The 25,130-nt window shown below is 53.1% G+C and overlaps 1 protein-coding gene and 1 long non-coding RNA gene across 35 annotated transcripts in view; one reads left to right on the top strand and one right to left on the bottom strand.

Moving 5' to 3' along the window:
• Window positions 1–328: 328 nt before the first annotated feature.
• The window catches only part of Col13a1 (collagen type XIII alpha 1 chain), a 75,599-nt gene continuing 50,797 nt past the window's right edge, over window positions 329–25,130 (top strand). For 29 of the 33 annotated variants that reach the window (XR_015440319.1, XR_015440317.1, XR_015440318.1 and 26 more), the window contains exons 1-12: window positions 1,281–1,323; window positions 2,906–3,038; window positions 5,993–6,019; window positions 7,579–7,629; window positions 13,643–13,678; window positions 14,676–14,702; window positions 15,522–15,548; window positions 18,016–18,042; window positions 18,138–18,164; window positions 18,850–18,876; window positions 20,434–20,490; window positions 21,638–21,703. Coding sequence is in view for 29 of the 33 variants with exons in the window: in XM_087184768.1 (XP_087040894.1) it covers window positions 1,283–1,323; window positions 2,906–3,038; window positions 5,993–6,019; window positions 7,579–7,629; window positions 13,643–13,678; window positions 14,676–14,702; window positions 15,522–15,548; window positions 18,016–18,042; window positions 18,138–18,164; window positions 18,850–18,876; window positions 20,434–20,490; window positions 21,638–21,703 (546 nt within the window). In the remaining 4 variants the exon portion in view is untranslated. Of the gene's footprint in view, window positions 1,324–2,905; window positions 3,039–5,992; window positions 6,020–7,578; window positions 7,630–13,642; window positions 13,679–14,675; window positions 14,703–15,521; window positions 15,549–18,015; window positions 18,043–18,137; window positions 18,165–18,849; window positions 18,877–20,433; window positions 20,491–21,637; window positions 21,704–25,130 lie in introns of all 33 variants that reach the window. The other 4 variants (XM_087184766.1, XM_087184749.1, XM_087184750.1 and 1 more) reach the window with 3 other exon arrangements.
• LOC147825578 (uncharacterized) lies at window positions 18,986–25,126 on the bottom strand. 2 transcript variants are annotated; one of them, XR_015440322.1, is made up of 5 exons: window positions 24,675–25,126; window positions 24,409–24,473; window positions 22,655–22,817; window positions 21,359–22,166; window positions 18,986–20,844 (listed from the first exon to the last, which is right to left on the bottom strand). It is a non-coding gene; the product is annotated as an uncharacterized LOC147825578 (long non-coding RNA). The 2 variants fall into 2 exon arrangements; XR_015440321.1 differs by having other exon boundaries at window positions 24,409–25,126.

Here is a 25,130-nt window from a genome sequence, read left to right as displayed (position 1 = left end):
AAAGTGAGGGGGAGTTTTCTGAGAGGGATAAATGGCAATGTGTCTTTTACTCTGATGATTTTTTTTTTAACTTTCACCTTCTCCCAGCAGCCCACAGAGCACAGTGATTAACCCAAGGGTGCACACAAGCTGCCTGGGGTGGTGTTGATGGTTGGCTGTTCATACTATAACCTGTGTAACTTCACTCTTCCTTCCTTTATCCAGGGCCCCACTGGAAGACCTGGGCTCCCTGTAAGTAACTGTTTCATTTCTTCTTCCCTCTGTTTCTCTTTTACCTGTCCTTTTTATTTGGGGGGGGGGGGGTGCTGGGGATGGAACTCAGGGCCTCGTGCATGTCAGGCAAGTGCTCTACCACTGAGCTATGCCCCGGCCTCTCATGTGGCTTCTCAGTCTGAGTTGAGTGGCCGGTTCTCCCCTCGGTGTCTCTCGGTAAGGAGCCTCTCTCTCTGAGTCTCTGGTCTATAGCTGAGGGTGACAGCCCCTAGCTCCCTCCCTACCTCCGGATGCCCCTCCTGGTTGCGGAGAAGCAGACTCTCCCAACATTAGACATGACATCAAGACCAGTGGTCCAATAATGGACAGGCTGGGAGTAGGGGTCTGGCAAAGCAGTGGCTCACTGAGATCCTCCTGTCTGCTACCTAACACTCCAACCCTTGTCCCACTTTCTCCTGGGCCCTCTGGTTAAAAACAAAAAGTGGAATCAAAAACTTTGTTTTTTGCGTTACTACTTCTGAATTCTAGAGAAGCTATGCCAAGAAGAAATAATACCAATACCAATAACCATCTTTTACTAAGACTTTAATAGGTGCCAGGCATAATTTGGTCAACAACTCAGTGAAATGGGTACTATTATACCCATTCTTGAGATGAGGAAACTGAGACTCTGAGAGGTAAAAACTGTTCTCCGAGCTTCCCTGGGGGAGCCCATTCCACACTGCTCTTTCCTGCGGCCCACGTTTGACACTTGAGAACCATCTTTTAAGTTTTCCAGGACATTGTGGAGTCCAGGCTGGATAAATGAGAGGCGCACTGGATATCAACACCGTGGGCCCTGGGTCAAGGGGCCACTCAGGCAAGATGCTGTAGCCAGTCAGAGCACCAAGCTGGGGGCATGGAGGGGACCAGGATGTGTCTTTGCTCGAGGCCACAGCAATTGGATTCCAGGCCCTTTTGAACATCCTTCTTCTCTTCCTTCCTTTAGACATGAATTACACTGTAGCCCTTAGGGCTTATCCAAGAGCTTCTAGAACTCATACCCAGCAGTAACTTTTTAATGAAATGCATGTGGGAGAATGTTCAGCCTCAACAGTGGAAACCCTCCCAGTAAGTGTGAGCCCAGCTCAGTCCCACGAAACCTAAGGAGGGGAGAAGTCAGATGACTGCAGGCAATGTGGGCAGACTTTGTTTTTTTCTTATAGCATCCACCTTTAAAAAGCATTTAGAGGGCAATTCACAGAGCAGGGGCTGCTGCAGTTTCCAGGCATTGGCCATTCCATGCCTGTCCCTAGCCCAAGCATTTTATGGCTAGGACTGCAAAGAATATTAGTTTTTAAAAAAAAAAAAAAAAGAAATGAAAAAGAATCCAAAACACACATCCTGAAATATCATTCAAAAGTCGGAGAGTGAATGGATCGTGGAGATGTCACAGCCGACAACCAGCATTGGCCTCGTGTTCTGGCAGGAAGAGCAGATTTTAGATCCACAGGTCATGGTCCTGTGGATGCTTCCTCCTAAAGGGATCTGGGAGTGGCCTGCAGGAATATTTGCAGGTACTGGCCCTTTGTTGTAAAACAAAAGAGATGTGAAGCACAAACATGCTGAGATGTGTACTTACCCGTGACCATGGCCGTGCTGAGCTTAACACTAGAAGATGTGGTTTACTCACATCTCTCAAGTGCCAGGCTCTGGGCTGAAAAGGACCCTCTTATCACCCCTGTCCAAGGAAGCTGATGCACAGGGATGTTAAGGGAACAGTAGATGCTTAAAGCCTGCACTAGGGTGGAATGCTTTACTCAAAAACACCACTGGCCTTAACAATGTGTGTGTATAACAGGAGCCTAATTTCAGAGCTGACCACTGTCCTCTGACATGTCCCACATACATCTTGGGATGCCAGTTGTCCCACAAGGCCTTCTGCCTCACTGAGGTCAGCAGATACAGCCACCCCAGAAATGCCTACGCATTTCAGGGAAATTCAAAAACGCAGGTCTCTCCTGCCCAGCTGGCCAAACATGATCTTACTTCCCGCACCCCAGTGCTTTCCATCCTTCCAGCCCCCACCCCAAATTTTATGATGTCTGCATGCATATGATTGCAAAAAAATATTTTCTACTAAAAGGAGGAGGAACAAAACTTAATAAGCAGATTTCCAGAGTGAGAAGATGTAACCCCTGGCGACAAAACAAAGAGCTCTCTCAGCATCTGAAACTCATAATTCTTCTCAATCCACATAGCCCGAGGTCCTTCCTGCTAGTACTGGAGGTGGCTGAGAGGTGGGAGGGCAGGAGAAGGATTTTGTCACAGCCTCCACCGACGGAGGGGCCCAGAGGAGCAGGGTAGTGTGGGCACTGCTCCCCAGCTCTGGCAGACAGATCTAGGAAAGTGATTCAGCCACTGGTCACCTTGATCTGTGTCTTGAACTTGAGGTGATGGAAACAAGGTGCTTTCTGGTCATTGCTAGAGTGTTGCAGCAGCAGAGATCTGAGAGAGGAAGGGCTTGGAAACCTAAGGAAACTGAGGACCGGGCTGGAGACTGGACTTGGATGTTAGGGTTCATTTTACTGATGCAGGCCTGAGTGCAGGTAGCCACTTACTGAACACTGTGGGGGCCGCCTGGGGGTTCATCCACAGCAGCTTGGGCATCATGCGGAATGTTTCCCCAGCTTCCCCATGTTTCCCCATGCAGAGAGAGTGAGCTGCGCCCCCAACTGGGTGCACAGCTCACCCATGGGACACACCAGCTGGGTCCAACCACATCTGATTGTTTCTGCCTCCTTCATCAGGGGGACAAAGGTGCCATTGGGATCCCTGGACGTGTGGTGAGTTGGCATTTGTACCTGCTCAGGTGGCCACTGCTTGCTTCTTCATGCTGGCCTGTCCTCCAGACCTTGGCAAAATGCTGCCCACCCTAGCCCCAAAGAAGGAGCAGCTTCAGGGAGGGACAGGGAAAGAGAAGGGAAGAAATTTTATCGGAGTCTTCAGACTTCATGATAAGGCTTCGTAGTAGTTCATTCACCCTTATCCACAGTTTTACTGTGTTTAACTGTGGTCCAAAAATATTACAATAAATAAGATATGCTGAAAAAGAAACCACATTTGTACAACTTTTAAAAAATATATTCTTATAATTGTCCTATTGTATTATTATAGTTGTTAACCTCTTACTGAGCCTAATTTACACTTTATCATAGGTGTGTGTGGATAGCAGAAAACAGTAAATGTAGGTTTGAGTATAGTCTGTGGTTTCCAGCATCCCCTAGGGGTCTTGGAATAAGTTCCCTGAAAATGAATGAGGGCCACTGTGCTCTGCAGAGAGCTGTCATGGAAAGTGCAAGGGAATAATAGCATGAACAAAGCACTCTGCTTAATGGGTGATAATGGGATGAAGTTACCCTCCTCCTCCAGAGGACTCCACACACTACCCAAAAGCAGGCAGGTCACCCCCAGGTTTATTGCCCCCCTGCAGCCGTTCCCCAGTGGAACCAGCATTTCCAGAGCATCTTCTGGAGGAGAGTCGCTCAAAGATGGTAAAGACAGGGCTTGGCTCCAGATGGTGCCTCCAGATCCTCACCAGGAGGCTCAGCTTGAAGACATTTAATGATTCCTGATGAAAAGTGAAGATGGGGAACAGGAGATGAGGATGGTTGTTAGGGAGAGTTCATCCCAGAAATGGAAAGGCTGGCACCAGGGTTTTTCCTAGCAGCCTCGGAATGATGGTCTCCAGATGACCCGAAGGGTGACGGCCTGGTGTGATATTGGCCAGGCGCCATTTCACACCAGGCTGCCTCGTTGAGGACATGGCTAGGGCTGCTCCCCACTCTGATTCCTAACCTCTACCGGCATCAGCCTCAAACTCCAGGCCCCGCCACCCCCTCCCCCATGTCATTCCTGGCTGGATTGGCCTTGGCATGGCTGTGGCATCTGTGTGACTTCATATGCCTGGGCTGAGCATGGAGGCCAGGCATCCAAACCGTAACTAACCCTTCCAAGTACTAATGCTATTAGCATTGTGCTAAGGGCCTCACGCACAGCAGCTTGTTGAACTGCACAATTTACACCCCATTTTTCAGATGAAGAAACAGAGGCTCAGTAGTTAAAAGTTTTGCTGAAGGTCACACGGCCAGGAAGTGGCTGAGTAGAGACTTTAGCCCAAACAGGCAGGCTCCAGATGGATGCTTTTGACCCTGGCAATGCGCCCACAGTATCACAGCTCTCAAGGGGGTCTGATCCTCAGACAGAAGCTCCAAAGCTGGAACATTCCAGAGTTTAAGACAAGTATCCCTTGTCACAAAGCTTTGAGCACTCCAGGGCCCACCCTAGGCTTGTCTGTCAAGGCATGGGGCCTGGGAGCCTAGGCCACCACACCTGAAGCTCTCCTCCTACTCCATACCAGAACACCGAGGGACCTTGGCCTGGCCCTGTCACTCTGCTTCAGCTCCATACTCTGAGCACACTCAAGTGGTCACTGGTTCCCTTACAAAGAAGGAGACATTATTTATTCCGCCATCCTTTCTCAAGAGCTTACTGTGTATGGGCCTTAGCCAGGCACCTTATCCGCCACAGCCCCCTGAGACCCTGTTTTATGGGTGAGGATGTTGAATCTCAGTTTGCCCAAGATGGGTGTGCAGTTGGGTTTTGTACCCAAGCTAACAGTCCTGCAGTCCCTACTTTTAATAGGATAAGCTACCTTCGAGAGCTCCCCCACCCAGAGCAACACTGGCCTTCAGGGAAGGATACAAAGTGTAAAGTAGCACCCCCTCCTCCTTCCTGCCCTCCTCCTTGGGCCCTGTGGACTCCTTCCCCCAGGAAGTGCCCACCCAGCATCTTGTGACTCCCAGCAGTGGAGAGAGCCACAGGAAGTCTCCCACCTCCCAGGATAAGGCTTCTTTCAAGCCACTTTGGGGCTTCATGCTGCTGGCGCTATTTTAAATGTGACAATAGCTCATTTGGCTGCTCACTAGGGTAAGCATGGGTCATCTGATAAGGACTGGGGGCCTATGGGTGTGAAATTCTTGGGTCATTTTCATGCTTCACCAAAGGTGGCACCACAGGCTGGTTGGGAGCAGGGTGGAGGGGGCTGTCCATCATCTGCTAGTCACGGTGGTTACGGTGGTTACGTCCTTACATGGGTTCCTCAGTGACTCCCCAGGTTCCTCTGCATCCTGACCCATCCCCCACCCTTGTAGCTGTGTGAGTCCTCTTCTGTCCACCCATGTCCCTCTGCCCCCTCCCTCCTTCTGACCTGGCCACCCTTATCAGCTCCAGGCTTGTTGAGCTTGCCAAAACTTTGTACTTGGTACCCAGCCTAGCCTTCAAAGTTCCTAGGCTCCACTGTCACAGCACAGTCCTTGGGGACCTCTCTCAGCTCCACCCCACCTCCCCCTGACTCTCCAGCTGGACCTTGGCTTCTGGGGCAGGCTTTCTAGCCTTGTTTTTTTTCTGTCTTCCTCTGTGCCTGTCTCTGTCTGTCTGTCTGTCACACACACACACACACACACACACAAAACCTCCTGCCTCCCAGCCTGTTTCTCCTTCACTGATCTGGAACAGCCGGCTGGGGCAGACCAGGGTGAGACAAGAGCTTCCACACTCGGTTCGGGTTGGACATGGGACCTGTGTTTTGTTGTGCTTCTTATTTCACGGTGGTTTCTTCTGTTTGCTTGCTGTGCCATTAGCATGGATTCCTGTATTGGTGCCTCTCTCTCATCTCCCTCCTTCTCTCTTCCTCCCTCCCTCTCTTCCCTGTGCCCTTCAATGCCTGTGGCTGCCCCAGGGAGTGAAGGGTCCACCCGGCGAGAAGGTGAGTCCCCACTTCCCTGCTTCCTTCGCCCAGCCCCTCTTTGGCAGGCACTCTGGGTTGGGGGACAAGTTCCCCGAGAGCCCCCATCTCTGGCCTCCCTGCCACCCCACAGGGCATATGGCTGTTCTGCCCTCGAAGCCTCTGGCGGCCCAGACTAACAGCTTCCACACCACGGAGCAGGATGTTGGGATTCCTGGCCATGGGTCCAGCTTCCTGGCTAAGCGGGTCTCCCCTGCCCTGCCTGGACTGCATGGGCCTCATGCTCCAATGGCTGGCCTGGGCAGGAGAGCCCAGGAGGCCACCCGGAATTTCAGAGCCCCACTTATTTGACAGAGGAGGAAACAGGCCCAGAGGACCAGGGCTTGCCCAGGGTCCCACAGCAGTAGTGATGAGCAGGAGCTGGAAGCAGATCTCTGTGACCTGCTCAGTGCTTCCTCGCCCGCACGCAGCAGTGTCTCCCGTCTCCAAGATAACCACCATGACATCAGTAATAACCACCTATCAAGCAGGAACTGTGTCAGGCTCAGTTTTAAGTATTTTCATCTCAGTATTGTTACCTCAGTTGACACTGACACACCCCTTCCAGGGAAGCATTAATATTGCCAGGTATGTGATACACAGAGAAGGCTGTCACGTGCCCAAGGTCACACGGCTAGAAAGTGTCAGAGCTAGAAGAGCCCGATCTGGTGACTCCAAGGCTGAGGCTCCTAACCACCAAGCTGTGCTGTCCTCCAAATGGAACAAGACTCTCTCGGGTCTTACCCTGGTAGATGGTGACGCTGCCCGGAGAAAGACACATGACCTTTCCATGGTAGATGGCAGGGCACAGTTTGGTCCTTCTGCAGGAGCCAGTGGCCTCTCTTGCCCCCATCCATGTCCATACACTGTCCCATCTGTGCTACACACACACACACACACACACACACACACACACACACACACAGAGTATCTAGCTAGCTCAGCAGCTTGGAGCTCCAAGCCCAGCAGCACCAGCCACCTCTCAGACAACCCTGTGGCCAGCCTTGTGACTCCTCTATGGCATGCGCAAACCAGGACTAGGAAATTCACCACAGCTCGACCTTTCAGGCTCAGGCTGTAGGACACACGTGGCCCTTGTGTCTTTTGTCCCTACCTTCTGTTTCCCTGGCCCCAAGCTCAGGGCAGATCGCCATTCACCACTTGCAGGGTGTGCAGCCAGATGGGCGTTCAGGGGTAGGGATGGGCAGATGACCACTGCTAACCCCCACCGCGTGGCCCTCTTGCCCACGGCTAGTGTGGCTCCAGCTCTCTTCCCTGCCTGGGTCCGTCAGCCATTTCCTGTTCACCCTGTGGCTCATGCTCACACTCGCACCTCTTCTCTCTCTTTGCCTTCTGTTCCCACTGCTCTTCACAGCCCTTCCGGAATATTTACTCACCCCATTGCCCCGTTCCCTCACTGTCCTCTGTACCTCCAGCCTCCCTCTAGTCCACAGGGTGGGCACTCATCCCTGCCCCACCTGTCAGTGCCTGCCTGTTGTCTCCTGTCCCCACTCCTTCTCCTCCCTCCTCTCTCCCCACAGGGTGCCCCTGGAGATGCTGGAATGTCCATCGTTGGTCCCCGAGGACCCCCTGTAAGTTGTTGCTCTTTTTCAGGGGATGGGGGAGTCCATGAAAGAGGCTTTGGGGACCCAGAGGAGGGCAAGTCCTAGCTGTGGCTCTAGGTGTGGCAGCTACATGTGGTGTGGCTAGCCATAAAGAGAGTGACCCAAAACCACAGAGCAAGGGAGGCTCTGGCAGGCCTGCAGCAGCTGAGAGGACCCTCTGTTTATAGCTGGGAGTTCATGCTTGCTCCTCTGGGTGGGTGCTCAGCCCACTGGGATACAAGGTTTGTTCCCAGAAGCTGGAGAGCAGATGCCAGGAATCCAGGTTTTTAGCTAGCCATCCATCCACTGCTGGGCTTGGGGGAACTGACGCAAGTCACCCTCAAGGGCCCTTTCTGTGTTCTACATATATTCACTGGCACCTTCCCCAGCTTAGGAAAGCCAGGGAGCTTCCCCTCTAACATGCTGCCCTAGGGACCGGAAGGGAGATGTGGTTGACAGAGCCAGCAAGATAACACAGCTCTGGGGAGGAAGGCAGAGGGTTTTCCCCAGGGTGCCCACCCATCGGGCTTCAGTAAAATCACTTGTTGGAGAAGGAGGAGACCCCAGCCACAGTCTAGCACAGCCCTCTCAGAAAAGGAAGCTGCGGCCCAGACAGGGGAAGGGACTTGGAAGCCCCAGAAGTAGGGACCATATTCGACTCCACTTTGTAGATGAGAAGGCTGAGGCACACAGAGGTTGAGTGCCTTGCCCAAAGTCACAGCAGGACCTTGGCCACACTCGGAGTGATCACTCAGCCCAGGCTGTATGGCTCTGAACCCTCTGCCGTTAGAGCCCGGCCAGGCTGCGCTGTCACACATGCTCCTCTGTTCGCATGGCTGCTGTCTTGATGAGCTTTGTTTCCTTGTGTGCTGGGGGATGCCTGAGCCCAGATGTTACTGAAGAAAGGGGTGACAGGAAGGTCACAGAGAAGAAGAGAGTCCCCAGGTTCTGACATGGAGGATGGAGCCTGTCAGGAGGAAAAGGAACACAGAACACAAGCCACTCTTCAGCCACCATGGCTGCCTGGTCTGACCACCAATAACCTGCTGTGTGCCTCACACTTGTCTTCTGACGCCCTTCCAGCAAGTACTGTCCGTGACCTAAAAGTCATTGCAAAGCCTCCCTCTTTGTACAGGGTCTTTCCCTTCAGGAGAAGACAGTTGTCCCTGTGGGTGCCTATGCTGGTGCTAGGAAAGCTTTCATGGCCCCGGGAGTCCTGATCAAGCCCAAGGTCCTTTGATGTTGGCTTGTATGAGTGATTTCACCCAGATGGCTCAGTCCCCCCAGCCAAGTCCTCACCAGACAGCCCTGGCCACATTCTCAGCTCCTGCTGCCACCCTGGGATGTGAGAGCAGGGGACAGGGAAGACAGAGTCTGCTTGTCATTAGGAAGAGAGGTCAAGTGGGCAAGTCCTATGGGCCCAGGGATGATGGGGACATGTGGCTTTCCACTCGGCCAGGAAGAACCCCGAATAAGTGCTGCTAATCAAAACCAGCCTTGCCACTCTGCAGGGCCACCTGCCTGCTCTCATGGAACTTATAAATGGTCCAAGAAAAGGGGGACCAGGCAGGTACCTTGAAGAAAGACAGTTCACATTCCAGGGTGGGTTTGTAGACTTTTGAGGGAGCCCCATCAAACAGGAGGGGAGACTGTACCCCAAAATTCTGGCTGGCCCAGCACGAACAGGACACCTAGTCAAAAGAAGCTGCTCCCTCCCTGAGGTCCCAGCTCCTCCTCAGGCCTAGAGGAGAAATCCAACTTCCAGCTGTCACCCACAAGGAGCCACCCTATGCCAGGTAGCCACACCTGCTGTGCTACTAAGAACCTAGTGTGTGCTAGGTGCTAAGTAGACGATGGAAGCCTGACCCAAGGCCCATGATCACATCAGGGATCACAGTAAATGCTAAGCTGGGATGGCCAGGGAGCTGTGGGGTTGGGGGGAGCTTTGGACTTAGACTGAGGTCAGGCAGAGACAGCTTCCGAGAGGAAGAAAGAGCTAAACTATGCTTGTGGACTTCCAGTAGTGACCCAGATAACGAGGCCTAGAGAAGACTGCAGAGCCCCTGAACCCAGAGGGGCCCCTTAGAATCTGGCAGTGAATGGGGATGCCTTTCCTCTCCAAGGAGGGCCAGGGCAGGGTGGTGAGAGGTGGGGCTGGAGAGGTGAACACAGGCCAAATCACAAAGGACCCAACACAGTGCTCAGGAGCTGGGGCTTCATCCCAAGGTATTGGGGAGCCCTCAGGTTGTGTTAAGTTGATGAGGATCAGGATCTACAGGTGGCTGGCTCCTCCTTGGAGCTGGAACGTGTCTAGAGGAACTGCAGATGAGGACCCATTGGAAGGCACCCAGGATTACCAAAGCCTGGGAGAAGGGGTAGACTAGAGATAGCCCTAGACAGGTGGAGTCAATGGGTTTAGTGATGATAAAAGCAAGGCTTGAAAGAGAAGTAGGAGCTCAGGATGCCACACATCTGACTCTCAGGGCATGGTGGTGCCAGTCCCTAGAAGTGGAGCTTAGCAGGGGAGAGGGTTTCCTTACAGCAGAATGGATGTGAAGTGCCTCAGGATGTCTAAGGGGAGCACTGCATTTGCTGCTAGGGGTCTGGAGTACGTGGTGTGCTGGCTCACAGCAGTGTGCTTTGTGAACCTCCTCTCTGCTATGATAGGCAACCTCACAGAGCGTAGCCTGAAATCAGCCACAAGCGCAAATGGAGCTCTGGTCTCCCACCCCTGTACTGCCCAGCCTGGACTAAACATCTCCCAGCATTCACAAGTCATGCTGTTCAGTGTGGACAATGAGGCAGGTCCAAGGCACAGACATAACCTGGCCTCTTTGGAGGTGTCAAAGAGGAGAGTAGGGAGACCTCCAGTAGGCTCTTTCCAGTCAGAACTATGTTTCCTTACCCCACACAAGATGTGGATAGGAGAGAAGAGGATAACACAGGCTTCCACTTTCAGAATTGGGGACCTGGGCTACCTTCTTATCCTGGCCTTGATTAAGGAAGGTAATTTCAACCATCAATGTAAAGCTTATTTCCCTTGTTTTTGTGAGAAGGACAAAATATTAATCCATAAATCGATCTATTATCTATAACTTTTGTGTGCTCCTAATCCCGGTGAATTTTCAATGGGATTGGGAGTCCAATAAAATATTGAATTTATTCAGAAAAAATAAGCTTGTGAAAATAGAGAAAAGGGATGAGAAAAGAGGGGCCTAGTATTATGCAATGTATTACAATGCACAGCCATCAAAACGAGCAAATGGATAGAATAGAAGGATGAGACCAGAAATAAAGCCAAATGCATGTGGGAATTGGATACGCAATGACAGCTTCATTCCAGAATAGGAAGAGAAAGATTGTTCAGATATTGGGGCAGGCCATTTAGAAAAAGGTAAACGGAAAGAAAGCTATTTGTTTCTTTTTTAAAAATAGCTGAATCTCTACCCCACTCATATTAGGACAAATTCCCAATGCATAAAACACTTAGATGTAAAATATGAAACCATAAAATATAAACAGGAAACACTAGCAAATGTTTTCTAATTCTGAGTTGGGAAAAGGCCTTCTGAAACATGACATAAAACCTCCCCCAAAGCCATAAGAAAACATTAATAAGTTTGTCTACATAAATGTAAGACTTCCGTATGATGGAAAATATAATATAAACAAAGTCAAAGGCAATAGCCAAGTCAGAAAATATTCCCAACACATATGACAACGAAAGAGCTGTTGTTCTTGGGAAAGAACTTTACTCGAATCAATGGGAAAAGGTAAACAACTGAGTAGAAACTATTAATAAAAGCCAGGTGTAATAGCATGCACCTGTACTTAGCATGTCCCACTACTTAGGAGGCAAGGTAGAAAGTTTGCTTGGGCCCAGAAGTTCAAGGCAAGTCTGAGCAAAATAATGAAACCCCATCTCAGATTGCATAGATAGATAGATAAATAGATCGGTGGATGGATAGATAGATAATAGCCAATACAAGCCTAAGGCTAGCCAATAAATATTGAAAGACATCTCAGCTCAGCATATAACTGAGGAGATATGAATTAAAATCCAGTTCCAAGCCTCCCCAAGTGGTTTCCCCATATCTAACATCTCCAGGAAGTAGAGTCTCGATTTCCATTTGGTCAATGACAACATTCTTCCCGAGATCCCTGAAAAACCCCTGGTTAGCCCCGGACTTGGCCCTGGGTTGGAGAGATGCATCCTGCTACCAGAGCAGGCTCTGTAATTAGCAAACCGTGTGATTACCCTTACCGCATAAACACTATCCAGAACAAGCCTTAAAGATGTTTCTTGGAATCCTCTCCTTCTGACCTTCCCTTCAGGCCTCTGCCTGTTTAGAGTAGTTTACAAAAAGCTTGCCCTGGGGGGTTTCGGAGATTGCACTGCATGGTTTCCAGGGTTTCTCCTTAGGGCTATTCTTAGCATCACTTGTCTTGAGAGAAGAGAAGCCCAGGCCCTCCTGACGCATGAGTGGCATCTCCTCCCTCTTGTCCTTTGGACTCCTGCCACAAGCCCAACCCGAGCCTTGAGCCAGCTCCCTGCTGGACCAGCACTCCCACATTGACGTGGCAGGGTCCCCATGCCACCCAGGTCAAGGAGCCCACAGGTTCCCTAAGAAGAGGTCTCCGGATGCTCATGTCCACACCTTTAAGGAGCCAGGCAGCCTGGAGATGTTTCAGAGCCACAGCAGATGGAGCCTCGTGCAATCTAGTTCCGGAAGTATTGCTTGGCTTAGATAAGCCTCTAAGACATATTAAGCTCAAAGCCAACCTCACTTTATTCTGATGCCTCTCTGTTCAGCTCAGTTCAACAAACAGCCTGTGATGGTGGCTACCATTTCAACAGACCTGACAAACCTTGAGCCTATACTATTATCCCCATTCTACAAATGAGGAAACTGAGGCTCAGGGAGGTCAGATAAGTTGCTCAAAGTCACACAGCTGTTGTTGGCAGGGGCAGGATTAGAACTCAGTCTTCCAGACCTGCCAGACGAATAAAACCCATCCCTAGGAAAGGTCTGTGGCCATCTCAGCAACCCCAAGGGTGACTCCAAGTTGAGAGCTGGCCGTGTGTGTGCAGGGAAAGGCAGGTGAGTATGTGCCTGGGCCTGGAGCAGGAGGGAAGAGGAGCCAGGAAGGGCAGCTAACATGGTTCACTGGGATGAGAAGGGGATGGCCTGCCATGACAGGGGAGTAGAGAGGAGCCCTTGCTGGTTCTTCAGGAAGGGCATGACGAGGCTCACATTTCTTAGCTCCCTGTTTACTTGACCTTCTGGTCAGCCTCCCCAGCCTGGTGCTACTTCTACCTTCAACACCTCTCTCTGGTCCTGAATCTTGACCATAAACCACTGGGCTCTGGCCAGTGAACCTGCTTCTAGTCTGAATCCTAAAACTCTGTCTGCATTGCACTCTGCATTTCTAGGGAAATGGATACAGATTGGTCTCTTCCCACAAAACCTGGGGCACTCAGAAACCTTGCAGCTACAGGGAGGAGACTGCTGGCCTGGGAGAGGGGGGAGCATGAACAACTTGACCTATTCTAGCCTAAACGTGTTCTAAAGGTCAAGTTCTGCTCTATGCTGATGTCCAAACTACCCTTGGATAAGTAGCTGTGAGCAATGCCCGTAAATAAAGAGGACGTGGAGCATCTCAGTCCAAGGCTTCCATGCACCGCAGGCTGAGTCCCAGCTGGCCTGCTCTCTCTTGGTCCATTTACATGCTCAGGCTTAGAGCAGCCACCGCAGTGAGGGGCCACTTCCTAGAAACTGGCCCAAAGACGCTGTCCCTCCTGTCCCTCTCCCCACCCCTAGTCCCTGAAGATTTCCCGTGATATTCCCTTTCCACCTTCTCCATCCTCCCTGCAGCTGGTTTACATGCTAAGTGTGGCCCATGGAGGTCACAAGGGAGTGAGGACGGCCATGGATGAGCCAGGGAGAGAGCTAGCTCCATCCCTCCTAGCTCATCCTCACTGTTCTCCCATTCTTTTCAGGGTCAGCCGGGCACTCGGGGCTTTCCTGGATTTCCGGTAAGTGGGGAGGGTTGAGGTTAGCTGTGCCCAGGTGGGCTATATGCCTGACTGGGTTAGACTATGTCCACTGAGGGCAGCCGTGAGACCACTCTTTCCCTTCCCCTTCCAAACCCTGTCGTGTGTGTGTGTGTGTGTGTGTGTGTGTGTGTGTGTGTGTGTGTTACTCGAGATTGAACCCAGAACCTTCACAGTGAGCTATATCCCTAGGCTTTTATATTTTTTTTATTTTTGGGTAGGGTCACTAAGTTGCTCAGGATGGCCTTGAACTTGTGATCCTCCTGGCTCAGCCTCCTGGAGTGCAGGGAATCACAGGCACGTGCCACATTCCTGGCTCCTACTGTGGTCATTACAAACTTACTCTGCAGCCTTTCCCAGAAGAGTAGCTCAGCTCCTGGCTCCAGGTGTAGAAAGGGACAGGGAAATGCACACACAGATAAAGGGGCAACAGGACAGGCTAATGAGCCTGGCAGGACACTGGTATGTGCTTCAGAGAAGCGACAGGCCATCAGCCTGCAGCCAGGCTCCAAGAGAAGGTCCACCAGGGAGGAGGCAGCAGGGTGGCCATCTGAGTATCCTTTCACCCCTGCCCATGGCAGGGAGCAGCTGCTTCCTTTCCCTGGGCCTTGCTGCTGAGCAAGCCTGGTTTCCTAGGTACATAGCATCCATTCTCCAAGTGGGTCGAGAAGGGAGGAGAAGGTCTTTGACATGGAGGACAGTGCCACCCAGTGGGCTCTGCCCTGTGCCAGGCAACTGGCAGTTGGCATTCACTGTTCCTCACTAGGACCCATCAGAGAAGGCTCTGCTATTCTTGACCCCATCGTAGGATGGGAAATGAAGGCTTAGGCTTACCTGTGGTCACACAGCAAGTAAGGGGCCAAGCAGGGACTCAATCCCTAACCGGGTGGCATCAGATCCCGTGCTTCTCATCCCTCCCCCAGGCCTCTGCAGGAGGCCTGTGATGCTGGGTCTTTACGTCTGGCTTTTCTGCTTGCAGGGTCCCATTGGGCTGGACGGCAAACCGGTGAGTGGGGGCTGGGACTCCTCCCTACCCTCTGCCTGGCTCCTAACCCTGGCTCCCCTGGTCCTCCTGTGAGACCCCAAGTCCTGGGAAGATGCTTTTGATAGAAAGTTCCTGGCTAGAAAGGGGTCACTAACACACTGTCCCCAGCCTGCATCCACCAGGGCACTCCTGTGTCTCTTGCCCTCCTCTGGGTCGATGTCCCCTTGGGCGGCACTTGAAGAGCCACCCTTTTCCCTGTTCTTTCCATGACTGTGAGCTGGTGCTAGGTAAGACCTCTCCCATACCAAGGCCATGCAGAGACCACTTCCCCCTCCCTGGCTTCTCCCAAGTGCACTTCCAGCCTTCAGCCTTGGCCCCTAACACCAATGTTCCCCGGGGGGAAGCAGCCCCCACCTTCTAGGGAGGGGTGAGGTACAGGAGGGTTGACCCTCGATGCCCTCTGGGACCCCACAGGCAAAGGCATGGGGTGGGAGGTGCATAGTGGGCCCAACCACTGAGCTCTCCCTGGGGCAGCCGATGTCCTCTTGGGTGGGAGACCTGGCCACCTGCCCTACTGTGGCATGTCCACTGCCAACCTGTCTAGTACCCCCTAAATCTCCCTCTGAAGGGCAGGCAGCAGTCATAAGGCCCAGGGAAGGGAGGGGCAAATGGCCTTGGCCTTGGCCTGTGTAGGGACTTGGGGGATAAGCAAGAGATGGAGTGACCATGCGAGAGACGAGTGACTCGGCCAGTGTGGTGACTGGAAGAGCAGGTGGCAGGCAAGGTGGGCCTTCTGTGTTGCTAACCGTGCACCTGACCATCATCTTCTTCTCCTCCTAGGGCCATCCCGGACCAAAAGGGGAGATGGTAAGACTCCAGCTCTGCTGCTTCTCAAGATGGGTGGGGGACTGAGCAAGCGGCTGCCCTCCTGGTCACTCCCCAGCTGTGCATGCCTGCAGCCCTGGGTCCTTGCATTTTGCAGTGGGGAGAGGAAGCTGGGGCTCCCCCATCTGAACCACAGGGAGGAGGGCCAGAGAGAACACCTGCCGAGCAGGTGGCACCGGCATTGAGTGGCAGCTCAGTGCTCCCCAACTACACTCTGTGCCTTGGTGGACCCACCAACATCAGCACCCTTTAGGAGCGCACAGCCTCTGCCAGATGGCCGGCTGTGTGAGCTCAGCTTGATTGTCCTTTCCCAGCACCAACTGTGCCCTGAGCTGTCCAGGCCACCTGGGCTGGGACACAAGCCTCCCTCCTGCAACATAAGCTGGCTCAGGGCTGGCATCTGTGCCAAAGGCCGTGAGAGCAATGTGGCCAGCCCTCTACCTGGCCAGCAGGGGTCTGGCTTGTGCCCTGCCCCCCCATGCCAGTATGAGGACTCCTTGACCAGCACACTGCCAGGGCACCAGGGGAGGCAGGAACTCCTGTGAATGCAAAAGGAAATGAAGGGCTCTCCCAAACACCGGGGCTTCAACTCCCACCAACCTGCCCAGGACCCTTAGCAGCTCAGTCTCCTCGGGGCCTCTACGTAAACAGTGCACCCAGACCCAGCATTTGCAAAACTGGGGGCTCTGGCATAAGCACTTCATGTGCATAGTTCTGTGTTGCTTAATGACAGGGATGCATACTGAGAAATGCAACCGGGGTGATTTTGTCACTGTGTGGACATCACAGTGCATGGTTATGTCATTAGGTGATATAATTAATGGGACCAGCATGGTATATGTGGCCCATCTGTGATTAAATCATCATCAGCTCGGCCCATGACTATTTTATCTCATTCAGTTCTCAGTGGGAACCTGTACTCTGAGTCCTATTAGAATCCCCCTTAGAGAGTTAAGTAACTTGCCTGAAGCCACATAGCTGGGAAGTACCCCGAACAGGATCCAAACCCAGTTCTCAAATTCCTTCCCTTTGTTGCCTCCTTCCTCCCTTTTTGTTTCCCCCCCTCCCTGCCTGCCTGCCTCCTTCCTTCCTGTAACATATTTTTATTGAATATCTGAAGTGTTCTGGGTACTGCATCAGGTCCTGGGGATGTGGACAGGAACAGAGAGACACCATCCTTGCCACCCTGAAGTTTGCGGTCAAACTGGAGTTTGCAGTTTGGGGGAGTCAAACATTTAAATAACCCATCACACAATTAACAAACTCCCCTGCAATGGGTGACATTAAAAGGCAGTGCCCGGGACCCTGGGAAACCTCAGGGTTGGAAGCTAATTGAAATAAATTCATGTGGGACAAACAAAATATCCATGAAGACCAGGACTGTCCCATGGGCCATGATTTGGGGTGTCTGGACTCAACCCTCCATATCTCTGCAGTCCTGAACCCCAGTGGGATGTTTCTCAGTCCCCCCACCCCCATCAGACTTCTCTCCTGTCCTGACTGAGGGTGGCCTGGTCACCTGGGGTCTGGCTTCTGGTTGCTGCTAGATGAATCCTGTGCCATTGAACTTGACACCAAGCACCCAGCCACCGGGGTGGGCTGGGAATGCTGCACAGATCTGGGTCGCTGGGTCCCCTGGGAGCTTCTGAAGCAGCAAGGCAGGAACAGGAGAGGCTCTTTCTCCATCTCAGCAGCCTGAGGCCAACCGCCCTGATGGCCCCCAACTCGGGGCCCAGAAATTGGTGTGTCAAGAGGGTCGTCATGGGTTGAGAGTCAGGGTAGAAAAGGACCTCAGGGGCCCTGGTTTTCGTTCTTACCAACTGTAGAATCCCAGGAGCATGGTGCAGACTCCTGAGAGCCAGCAGGCTGCAAGGTTCTCCAAGAACAAGCGTCTGCCCTGACCCCATGTGTTCCTCCAAGGAACTCAGAACGTGGCTCAGATCACAGGCCTCCAGCCTCCTCTCCGTGCCACAGGCTTCTCCAAAACTCCCCGAGTCCCCAGCAATGGCCTGTCCCCCTCCCACTGTGTCCCCTGAAGCCTTCTGGCTCTACGGCTTTCCCTGAGGCAGGAGCAGGATGTGCCAGTGTCTCCTGAAGCTGGGGTGGAGGAGGTACGGCGTCCCTGAGCAGATGGCCACCTGACTCCTGAGTGCAGCCTCCTGTCTGGTGAGCATGGGATGACAGTGGCCGGAGGAATGAATGAAGGATGGCATCTGAGGGGACAGGGCACGCCTGGCCATGCCTGTGGATGGCAAAGAGGCAGCGGCTTGGTGTATAAAGCCACACCATTTTGCACGCGTCGGGCACAGAAGGCCCTGGCACCCTGCAGGACTCCGGGACATTCTGAGAAGCCCCTGGAAGCCCAGCATCTGTCCCAGCCCCACTCTGGCACCTATCTCTGATCTGCCATCTTCTGTCTGCTCACTGACCTGTGTGTTTCCTCCCCCAGGGCCTGATGGGTGCCCGAGGACAGCCGGTTGGTACCTCTTCTTCATTATTCCCTAGCAGAGAGGTTTGGGGCCTCTGTGTCCTGGGCTTCGATCCCTAATTCTCATTTCTGTCTCTTTGTAGGGACCTCAAGGACAAAAAGGAGAAAAGGTAGGTGTGATGGGGGCTTCCTAAAATCTCCGGCTTGGACACAAACTTCCAACAGGCAGAACGGCACTAGAGTTGTTGTTTTGAAGTAAGAGGTTCATTGACAGAACCAGGAAAGGCTCCCAGGCTCCCCAGAATGTAAGACAGACACCGTGGAGCAGGCCTGGGTGACATCTTTTCTTAGGGGAGGGGTCTGCCCAGAGCATGGGCCTTGCCAGCTTCCTCCTTGGCACCTCCCGCCTGCCACCCCTTCAGTGTCGCTGACACAGGAGCCTCTAGGCTTTCGAGGTGTCCGTGTATAAACCCCGGGCCTAGCCCCTTCCTGGCCTCCTCCTTTCTCTGTTGAATTTCTGACTGGGACTCTCCCAGGACTCCCATCCAGGGCTGTCAGATGTTCCTACCCAGAGGATCCACCTCCCACCAAGCCTGGGGGTGGAATTCCTGACCCTCCCTCACTCCGTGGGGCCACTTCCAGGTCCACCCCAGACTGCCCTCTAGGGGGACAGGAGGGACCTCATTCTCCCACCTCATCTCCTACCCCCGAGTCAGAGGGCTCAGACCCACCAGAGCAGCAGGGACAGTGGGTAGTGAGATTTGAGGGGTATCTGATGGGTCTCAGGAATGCTCCTGAGAGACAGATCCCCCCAGCAAGGGTCTAACACCCACTCTCCTTTCCTCCCCTCCCCAGGGCCAGTGTGGCGAGTACCCACACCGGGTAAGTGAGCCCCTAAGCCGAATGGGCCCTTTGATCCACTCCCGGGCACAGCCCTGATCAGCCTCATCTCCCGGGTCTCTGCAGGAGCGGTGGCAGCATGCCTGTCGGGTACAGTGAGTGTGGATGGATCTGTGTGTGGTGTGTGGGGTGTGTGTGTGTGTGTGTGTGTGTGTGTGTGTGTGTGTGTGTGTGTGTTCAGTGGAGCCAGCCATCTACTGTCCCTGGCCCTCTGCCCATCGTCTGCTGACCCTGTGCCTGGGGAAGTTCCTGCCTCAAGCCTTACCTGGCTCCTTCCTTTTCTTTGCTCCTTTCCAAATACAAGACCCAAAAAACTCCTGTCAGCCTATTAGGAATTTTCACTTGTGTACCAACACAGGGGTCGTGCTTGGGTCAGGGCAGGGCAAAACTGAGCCCAGCTTCCTCCAGCAAGAGTCCAGAGAGCTAACACCAGAAACGCGCCCTGCATGTAGGAACCGGGGACCAGACGGGCTGCGCGCAGGCCCAGGAGGCAGAGTAGGCAGGATAAGCATCTTAGGACATCATCCCTTCCCTTACGGGCCCCATTGTGCCCAGAAACACATGAGTGGCTCCCCTGGCCCCACACTTTGCTGAGCAGGACCTGGGGTTGGGTTTAGGGGGCAGAGACAGGCACAAACAAGGTTCAGTATGGACCTCACTCTGTCAGGCCCCTGTGAAGGGCTAGATAACAGGGGCAGCCTCTGCCCAATCGCTGAGGGGGAAGACATGTCAGACTCTGAACTCTGGACTCCTGTGCCACAGAGAGGCTGTGATGGGCCTGGACCTTGAAAGGCTGGGATAGGTTTGATATCAAGGCTGGGCCAGGCCTGGGCTGGGGGACATAGGCCAGCAGCCATGCAGACAGAGCTGGCCTATCAGTGGCATGTGTTCTAGGGACACAGAGGCCCTAGTGTTCCGGCCAGCCTGGTCCTGATACAATAATAGAAGACCAGCTGTGTTTATTTGAAATGATGGGCTCACAGGATTGTTATGTTATCCAAAAGAAAGGCAGCAGCCCCCAGCACAAAAAACAACCCAACTACAGTTACTTTGTCCATCTGTCACCAGTCCTGAAGGGACACTAGCGGTGGGCAAGGATGGGCTCTTTGCCTGGCAGCCCAGCACAGAGAACAGGGAAGGAGGCAGCGACAGAAGGTTCTAGAAGGACCTTGGCCACAGATGCAGTGAAGCCCAGCCTTAGGTCTGCAGTGGTCTGGGGAGCAGCAGGGAGAGGAGGAAGTAGATGTGGAGACCCAGCAGGGCAAGTTTATTTAGAAGAAGTAGGAAAGCAGGGAGCTTCGGGGGGCCTGCTGGTTTTACAAGGGATCTGTAGGCACGGTGGGGGTGGCAGGTCTCTGAGAGCCAGGCTGGTGCCTGCCTTTTCCACCTGAAACCTCACCGGGAAAGAAGGAGAGGAGAGGTGTGCTGGGTGGGTAAGATGGAGTCCCCGGCACTGGGGCAGAGGGCTGGTGTCTGTGGGCCCTCCTCCAATCTTTCCATTACCCAGTCTCTGCCGTCTTCCTTCCCCCTGCTCACCAGAAGCAACTGAGCAGCACACAAGCAGCTCTGCGCTCCAACCAGATAATCATCCTGAAGGTTTGTAGGTTCTGGAAGGTCTCGGCCCTCTCTGCTGATCTGCTGAGACACTTCCTGCACATGAGCCCAGCATTGCTCCCCCACTGGCCCGACTCGGGATGGGTGGGGCTCCAAGAGTGGCAGCTGCCTATGAAGGCACAGGGCTGACCTGGAAGGGCCCAGCTGGCCGGCGGGCTTCCCAATCCCCAGCTGGACGAATTCTCAGCCTCAGCGGCTCCTGGTTCTTAAAGTTCATCCCAAGGGGCTTGCAGGAGTTCAAGTGCTTTTGAAAACAAGTAGCTGGTTCTGTGCCATCTTTGTTTTCCCGTGGGCTGTCACTGCTTCTTAAGGCCACAGGTCAGTCGGGTAGAGGAACTGTTCAAGAAGTTCCAGAAATGAAAATCACATTGGACAATGGGATTGCAAGCTGTCGCCTCCCCCTTAAAAAAGTGGTTGAACATTCCAGAGACCTCTTTACCCAGCCTCTATTTTCTAAGCCTGCCAGCCCCACAGTGAGACCTCAGGGGCCCTTAGCCTGTGCCCATACCGGCCTCGCCCTCACCCGGCTCAGCCCTGCCAGCTGCTTTGGCCCTGCCCCGACCATCTTCAGATTTGCTGACATCAGCCTTTCTCATCCTACCAGAAAAAGAAGCCAAAGAGGGCTGCACATCAGCCTGGCTTCAAGTACCAATTTAGCTGTCCTGCGGCTCCTGAGCCAGAGCCTCTGAGTCTGTGACGCTCAGCCCAACAGCCTCTGCCCTCTAAGCAGGGATGGGCAGAGGCAGGCGGTACAATGTCCGACACGTGTCTAGGAGGCAGCCCAGCATGTCTAGCAGGCAGGCCTGGCCGAGCAGGGCCTCCTTCCCAGTCCAGGACTGCCGGCTAGTACCTTGAGCTCCAACCCAGAGGCAGAGGCGGGGTGCAGATGGAGGGGCCGCTCCTCCTTCCCAAGTCCTGCCATGCCAGCCCAGGCCTGCGTTCCACAGCTGTGAGAGTGCCCGTTCATGCCTTCCCACCTGCCCCTGAGCTCACACTAATCTCTCTTCTCTCTTCCTCTCCTCCCAACCCTCTGGGCCACTCTGCTTTCCTGGTGACTTTCGACATCGTTCTGAAAACCTGCGATCTTTGGCCTTTGTCCTCTGGCCTTCCAATTCACCTTTCTCTTCAGCTGCTGCCTCTCCTCAATTCAGTGCGGCTGGCTCCACCCCCAGTCATAAAAAGGCGGACTTTCCAGGTAGACACCTTCCCTGTGCCATGCCTGTGTGCTTCCCCCAGGGGAAGCGGGGGCTGCAGTCAAAGCCAGAACCTCCTCTAATACAGTTCAGTCAGATGACACAAGCATGGGCCCATTAATACCATGTCCGAGGAACACCCGGCACACAGACATCAGGAAACCTGAAACTCCTACCATACCACCTTGACTCCTAGCAGCCACCAGCATCAGCTGCCAGTGAGCCAGGCACCATGTTATCCATTTTTCAGGACTGGTTTATTTAATTTAATGGTTTTATGAATTAGATATGGTTGTCCTTATTCCGTGGATGAGGAAATGAAGGCTCAGAGAAGTTAAGTAAATTGCCCAGGGTGGCACAACTCATAAAGTTCAGAGCAGGGATTTGCATTTAGGTCCTCCGCCTGTTGCTAGCTGTGTGGTTTTAGGCAAGTGACTTGACCTCTTGGCCCCTCAGCTTGCTCATCTGTAAAATAAAGATAATAACAGTGTCTGTGTCATAGGGCTGTTGGACAAAGCACTTGGTATAGTTCCTAGCGTGGTGCAAGTGTTACAATGTTAGCTGTCATTATTACTGTTATCCACATTTTGGAGACAAAGAAATTGAGGCTCAGAAAAGTGAATTGATTTGCCCAAAGTCACACAAACAGCAAGAGGAAGACTTGGAACTGGCTGCAGGTCTCTAGCCCCCACATCCACCACTTTCATCCTTTCTGCTTAGAAATGCAGATTGCTTAGCAGCTGATCACTGGCAGCCTAGGTCTGAGGAGTGAGGACGTTTGTAAAGGGAATGTAGTCCACAACCGAAGGGTGTGGTCGTTGAGAGCAACTGCTTCCTTCTTCCTGCCTTGCTAACCCCAGGAGGCTGGCATAGCAGCAGATCACAAAAGATGAAGCAGTCTTGCCCCTGTCTCCAGGAGGTCACAGCTTGATTCCAGGCAGGCCCAGAGGTACCTGCTTTGCTCTTCACCTTCTTCATCCTGCACAGGAGATGTCTCCAAGGCACAGGGACACTGAGAAGAGCAGGACACTTAGCTGCTCTCTGACAGCCCCACAACAGGGCCTTAAGCTGCCTTTCTTGGGCGTCAGGATCCCAGGAGCCTGGATGTTCAGGCACCTATGGAGCAAGACAAAAAACATCCCAATGAACAGCTAAAAATACAGGGATCACATGATGTGCATGCTACTCACACCTGTAGCCTGCCGCTCACATTTCCCTGGCCAAATCCTCGAGAGCCTCCGTATAGAACCAGTGCTTGCCCCAAGCAGGGCAGCTCAGGGTAGCACCAGGCCCACCCCACTGTCAGCCCCCAGTGCCCAGGCCAGACCCCAGCAAGAGAGCTGAGGACCAACTCTCAGAGTGCCATCCTGGGCACCCACACATACAGCCACCTCATGGCCGTGGCCATAGCCGTGACTGCATTAGCTGCTCTTTGTTGAGCGCTACTAGGCTACAGGCCCTGGTGTGGAAATTCGGCATGAATTAGCTCCTGTGGTGGTGGGGCACCATCCTCATCCTCACCCCCAATTTGCCGAGGAAGATGCCCCCAGGTCCCAGGATTGGAGCCAGCCCATGCAGGTTGCTGCCTCCCTTTGCAATAGCAAAGAGTGGTTTAGCCAGAAACTTCTGGGCTGCTCTGATCTGGCTCCCAAAGCAGAGAGAGAAGAACAGGGTCCCCTCTGCTACCTACTACAGACTCTGCTTGGGGAATAATGTTTTCATGCTGTTGGCCCTCATGGGACATAAAAAGGCTTGTCCATTTCCTATCAATAAACCAAATATTGGTTTCACAGGCTCTGCAAGATGGCCCAAGATTAGTTGAAAAAGGAGAATTTATATGAGTACAATGTGCTTAGCAGATGGTGTTGGAAGTCATATCCAAGGTGCAGGAAACTGGACTGAAAGCCCGTCTTGGTGGGGCCTATTTGGATGCAAAAAAAAAAAAAAATAGTCTGGGCTTCTGAGTTGAGTCTGGGTCTTGTTCCACCTAAAATGTTCCCTGTGACCTTGGTCAGAATGCTCAACTTCTCTGAGCCTCAGTTTTCTTTTCTGTAAAATGGGATTTGTGGTGTTATATTGTGGGTTATCCCTCTCCAGAGATGTAAGAACACTGTGGAGAACATAAAGCAGGATTCTGAGGGTATCCAAGGATGGGGGACTTGGCTAGGTCTATTCTGGTTGGAGAGGAGGTCACACTGCTCCCCTTAGAAGCCTGACTTTACCTAAGTGTCTCGGGTCAGGAGACTCCTCCTTCCCCAAGTTTATCAACAAGCAACCCAAAGCTGGGCCAGGAAAGGGTGAGACTCTATTTAGTGGTTTCTCAGAGGGTGGCAGAATGAGGCCCAGGCTGCAGAGTGACACTGTAGGTGTCATTTGCCCTGGGAGACTCAGCCAAGAGGAGGTGCAAACTGTCACCAAAGTTACACGTTTCCCTTTCCCAGGTTGCACATTCCTATTTACACTCGCCCTTCCCTCTGAGGGGCTTGCAGAAGGCTCATCAGCTCCCTTCTTCACACAGGGAGTACGACACCTAGTGTCACGGAGCTGGCCTGGGACTCTGGCCACTCGTGTCCCCCTTCATCCAGCCTGGAACTCCCCCACCTGCCAGGCTATGGAGATGGGCCCCTCCTCACAAGACCTGAGCCCAGATTGTCCCTGGAGAGTTCATTTAGAAAACAGCGCAATGGCCGGGCATGGTGGCACATACCTATAATCCCAGCACTCAGGAAGTTGAGGCAGGAGGATCACAGTGAATTGGAGGCCAGGCTGACCCTGTCAAAAAAACCAAAGGAAAGAAAGAGGCAAACAGAAAGAAAGAAGGAAAGAAAAAAGATGAAGGATGGAAGGAAAGAAGGAAGAAAGGAAGGAGAAAGAGAGAAAGAAGAGAGCATGGCATGGGTCTAGTGCAGGACTGGCTTGCCCCACCCCCCAGATCCAGGTCACATGTCTCCTGCTGTTGAAGGAACACAGTACCATGCCTGCTTCCTGAGCTGTCGGCACCTCCTGGGGACGTCCATGGTGGGTGACAAAGGCTGGGCCCAGAGCAGCCGGCTGAGGAGAGAGGGTAGGGCCAGACGGGTCCCAGCACCCTGCACAGACAGGAAGCACTCCACCATCCCTCCAGAGCTCCTTCCCCCAAGGCAAAGGTGGCAAACGCAGCTGCCCTCTGAGCTCAGGCAGATCGCCAGAGTGACAGAGAAAGGGTAGGGAAGGTGGGATCCAAGGCAACCAGAAAACTCATGCCCAACATAAATGAGTGGCCACTCCTGCCCCAGGAATGTGGGCCCAGTGTTGCCGGGGCTCACCATGGTTCAAGAGCCACCGATCCAAGTTTGGTTCACCAAGTCCCCTGCCCCATTCAACAGTGAGCTGAACAAAATTCCATGAACTCTGGCCTATGGATCTCACTTGATCCTCTGGTTCAGGTGG

The sequence above is a fragment of the Heterocephalus glaber genome, unplaced genomic scaffold (assembly GCF_053883595.1).
Source record: "Heterocephalus glaber isolate CG9 unplaced genomic scaffold, H.glaber_assembly_v1.0 deba00001497, whole genome shotgun sequence".
In the NCBI taxonomy this organism is placed as follows: domain Eukaryota; kingdom Metazoa; phylum Chordata; class Mammalia; order Rodentia; family Bathyergidae; genus Heterocephalus; species Heterocephalus glaber.
Note: the sequence above shows the minus strand (reverse complement) of the source record. Positions and strands in the feature narration are given on the sequence as shown.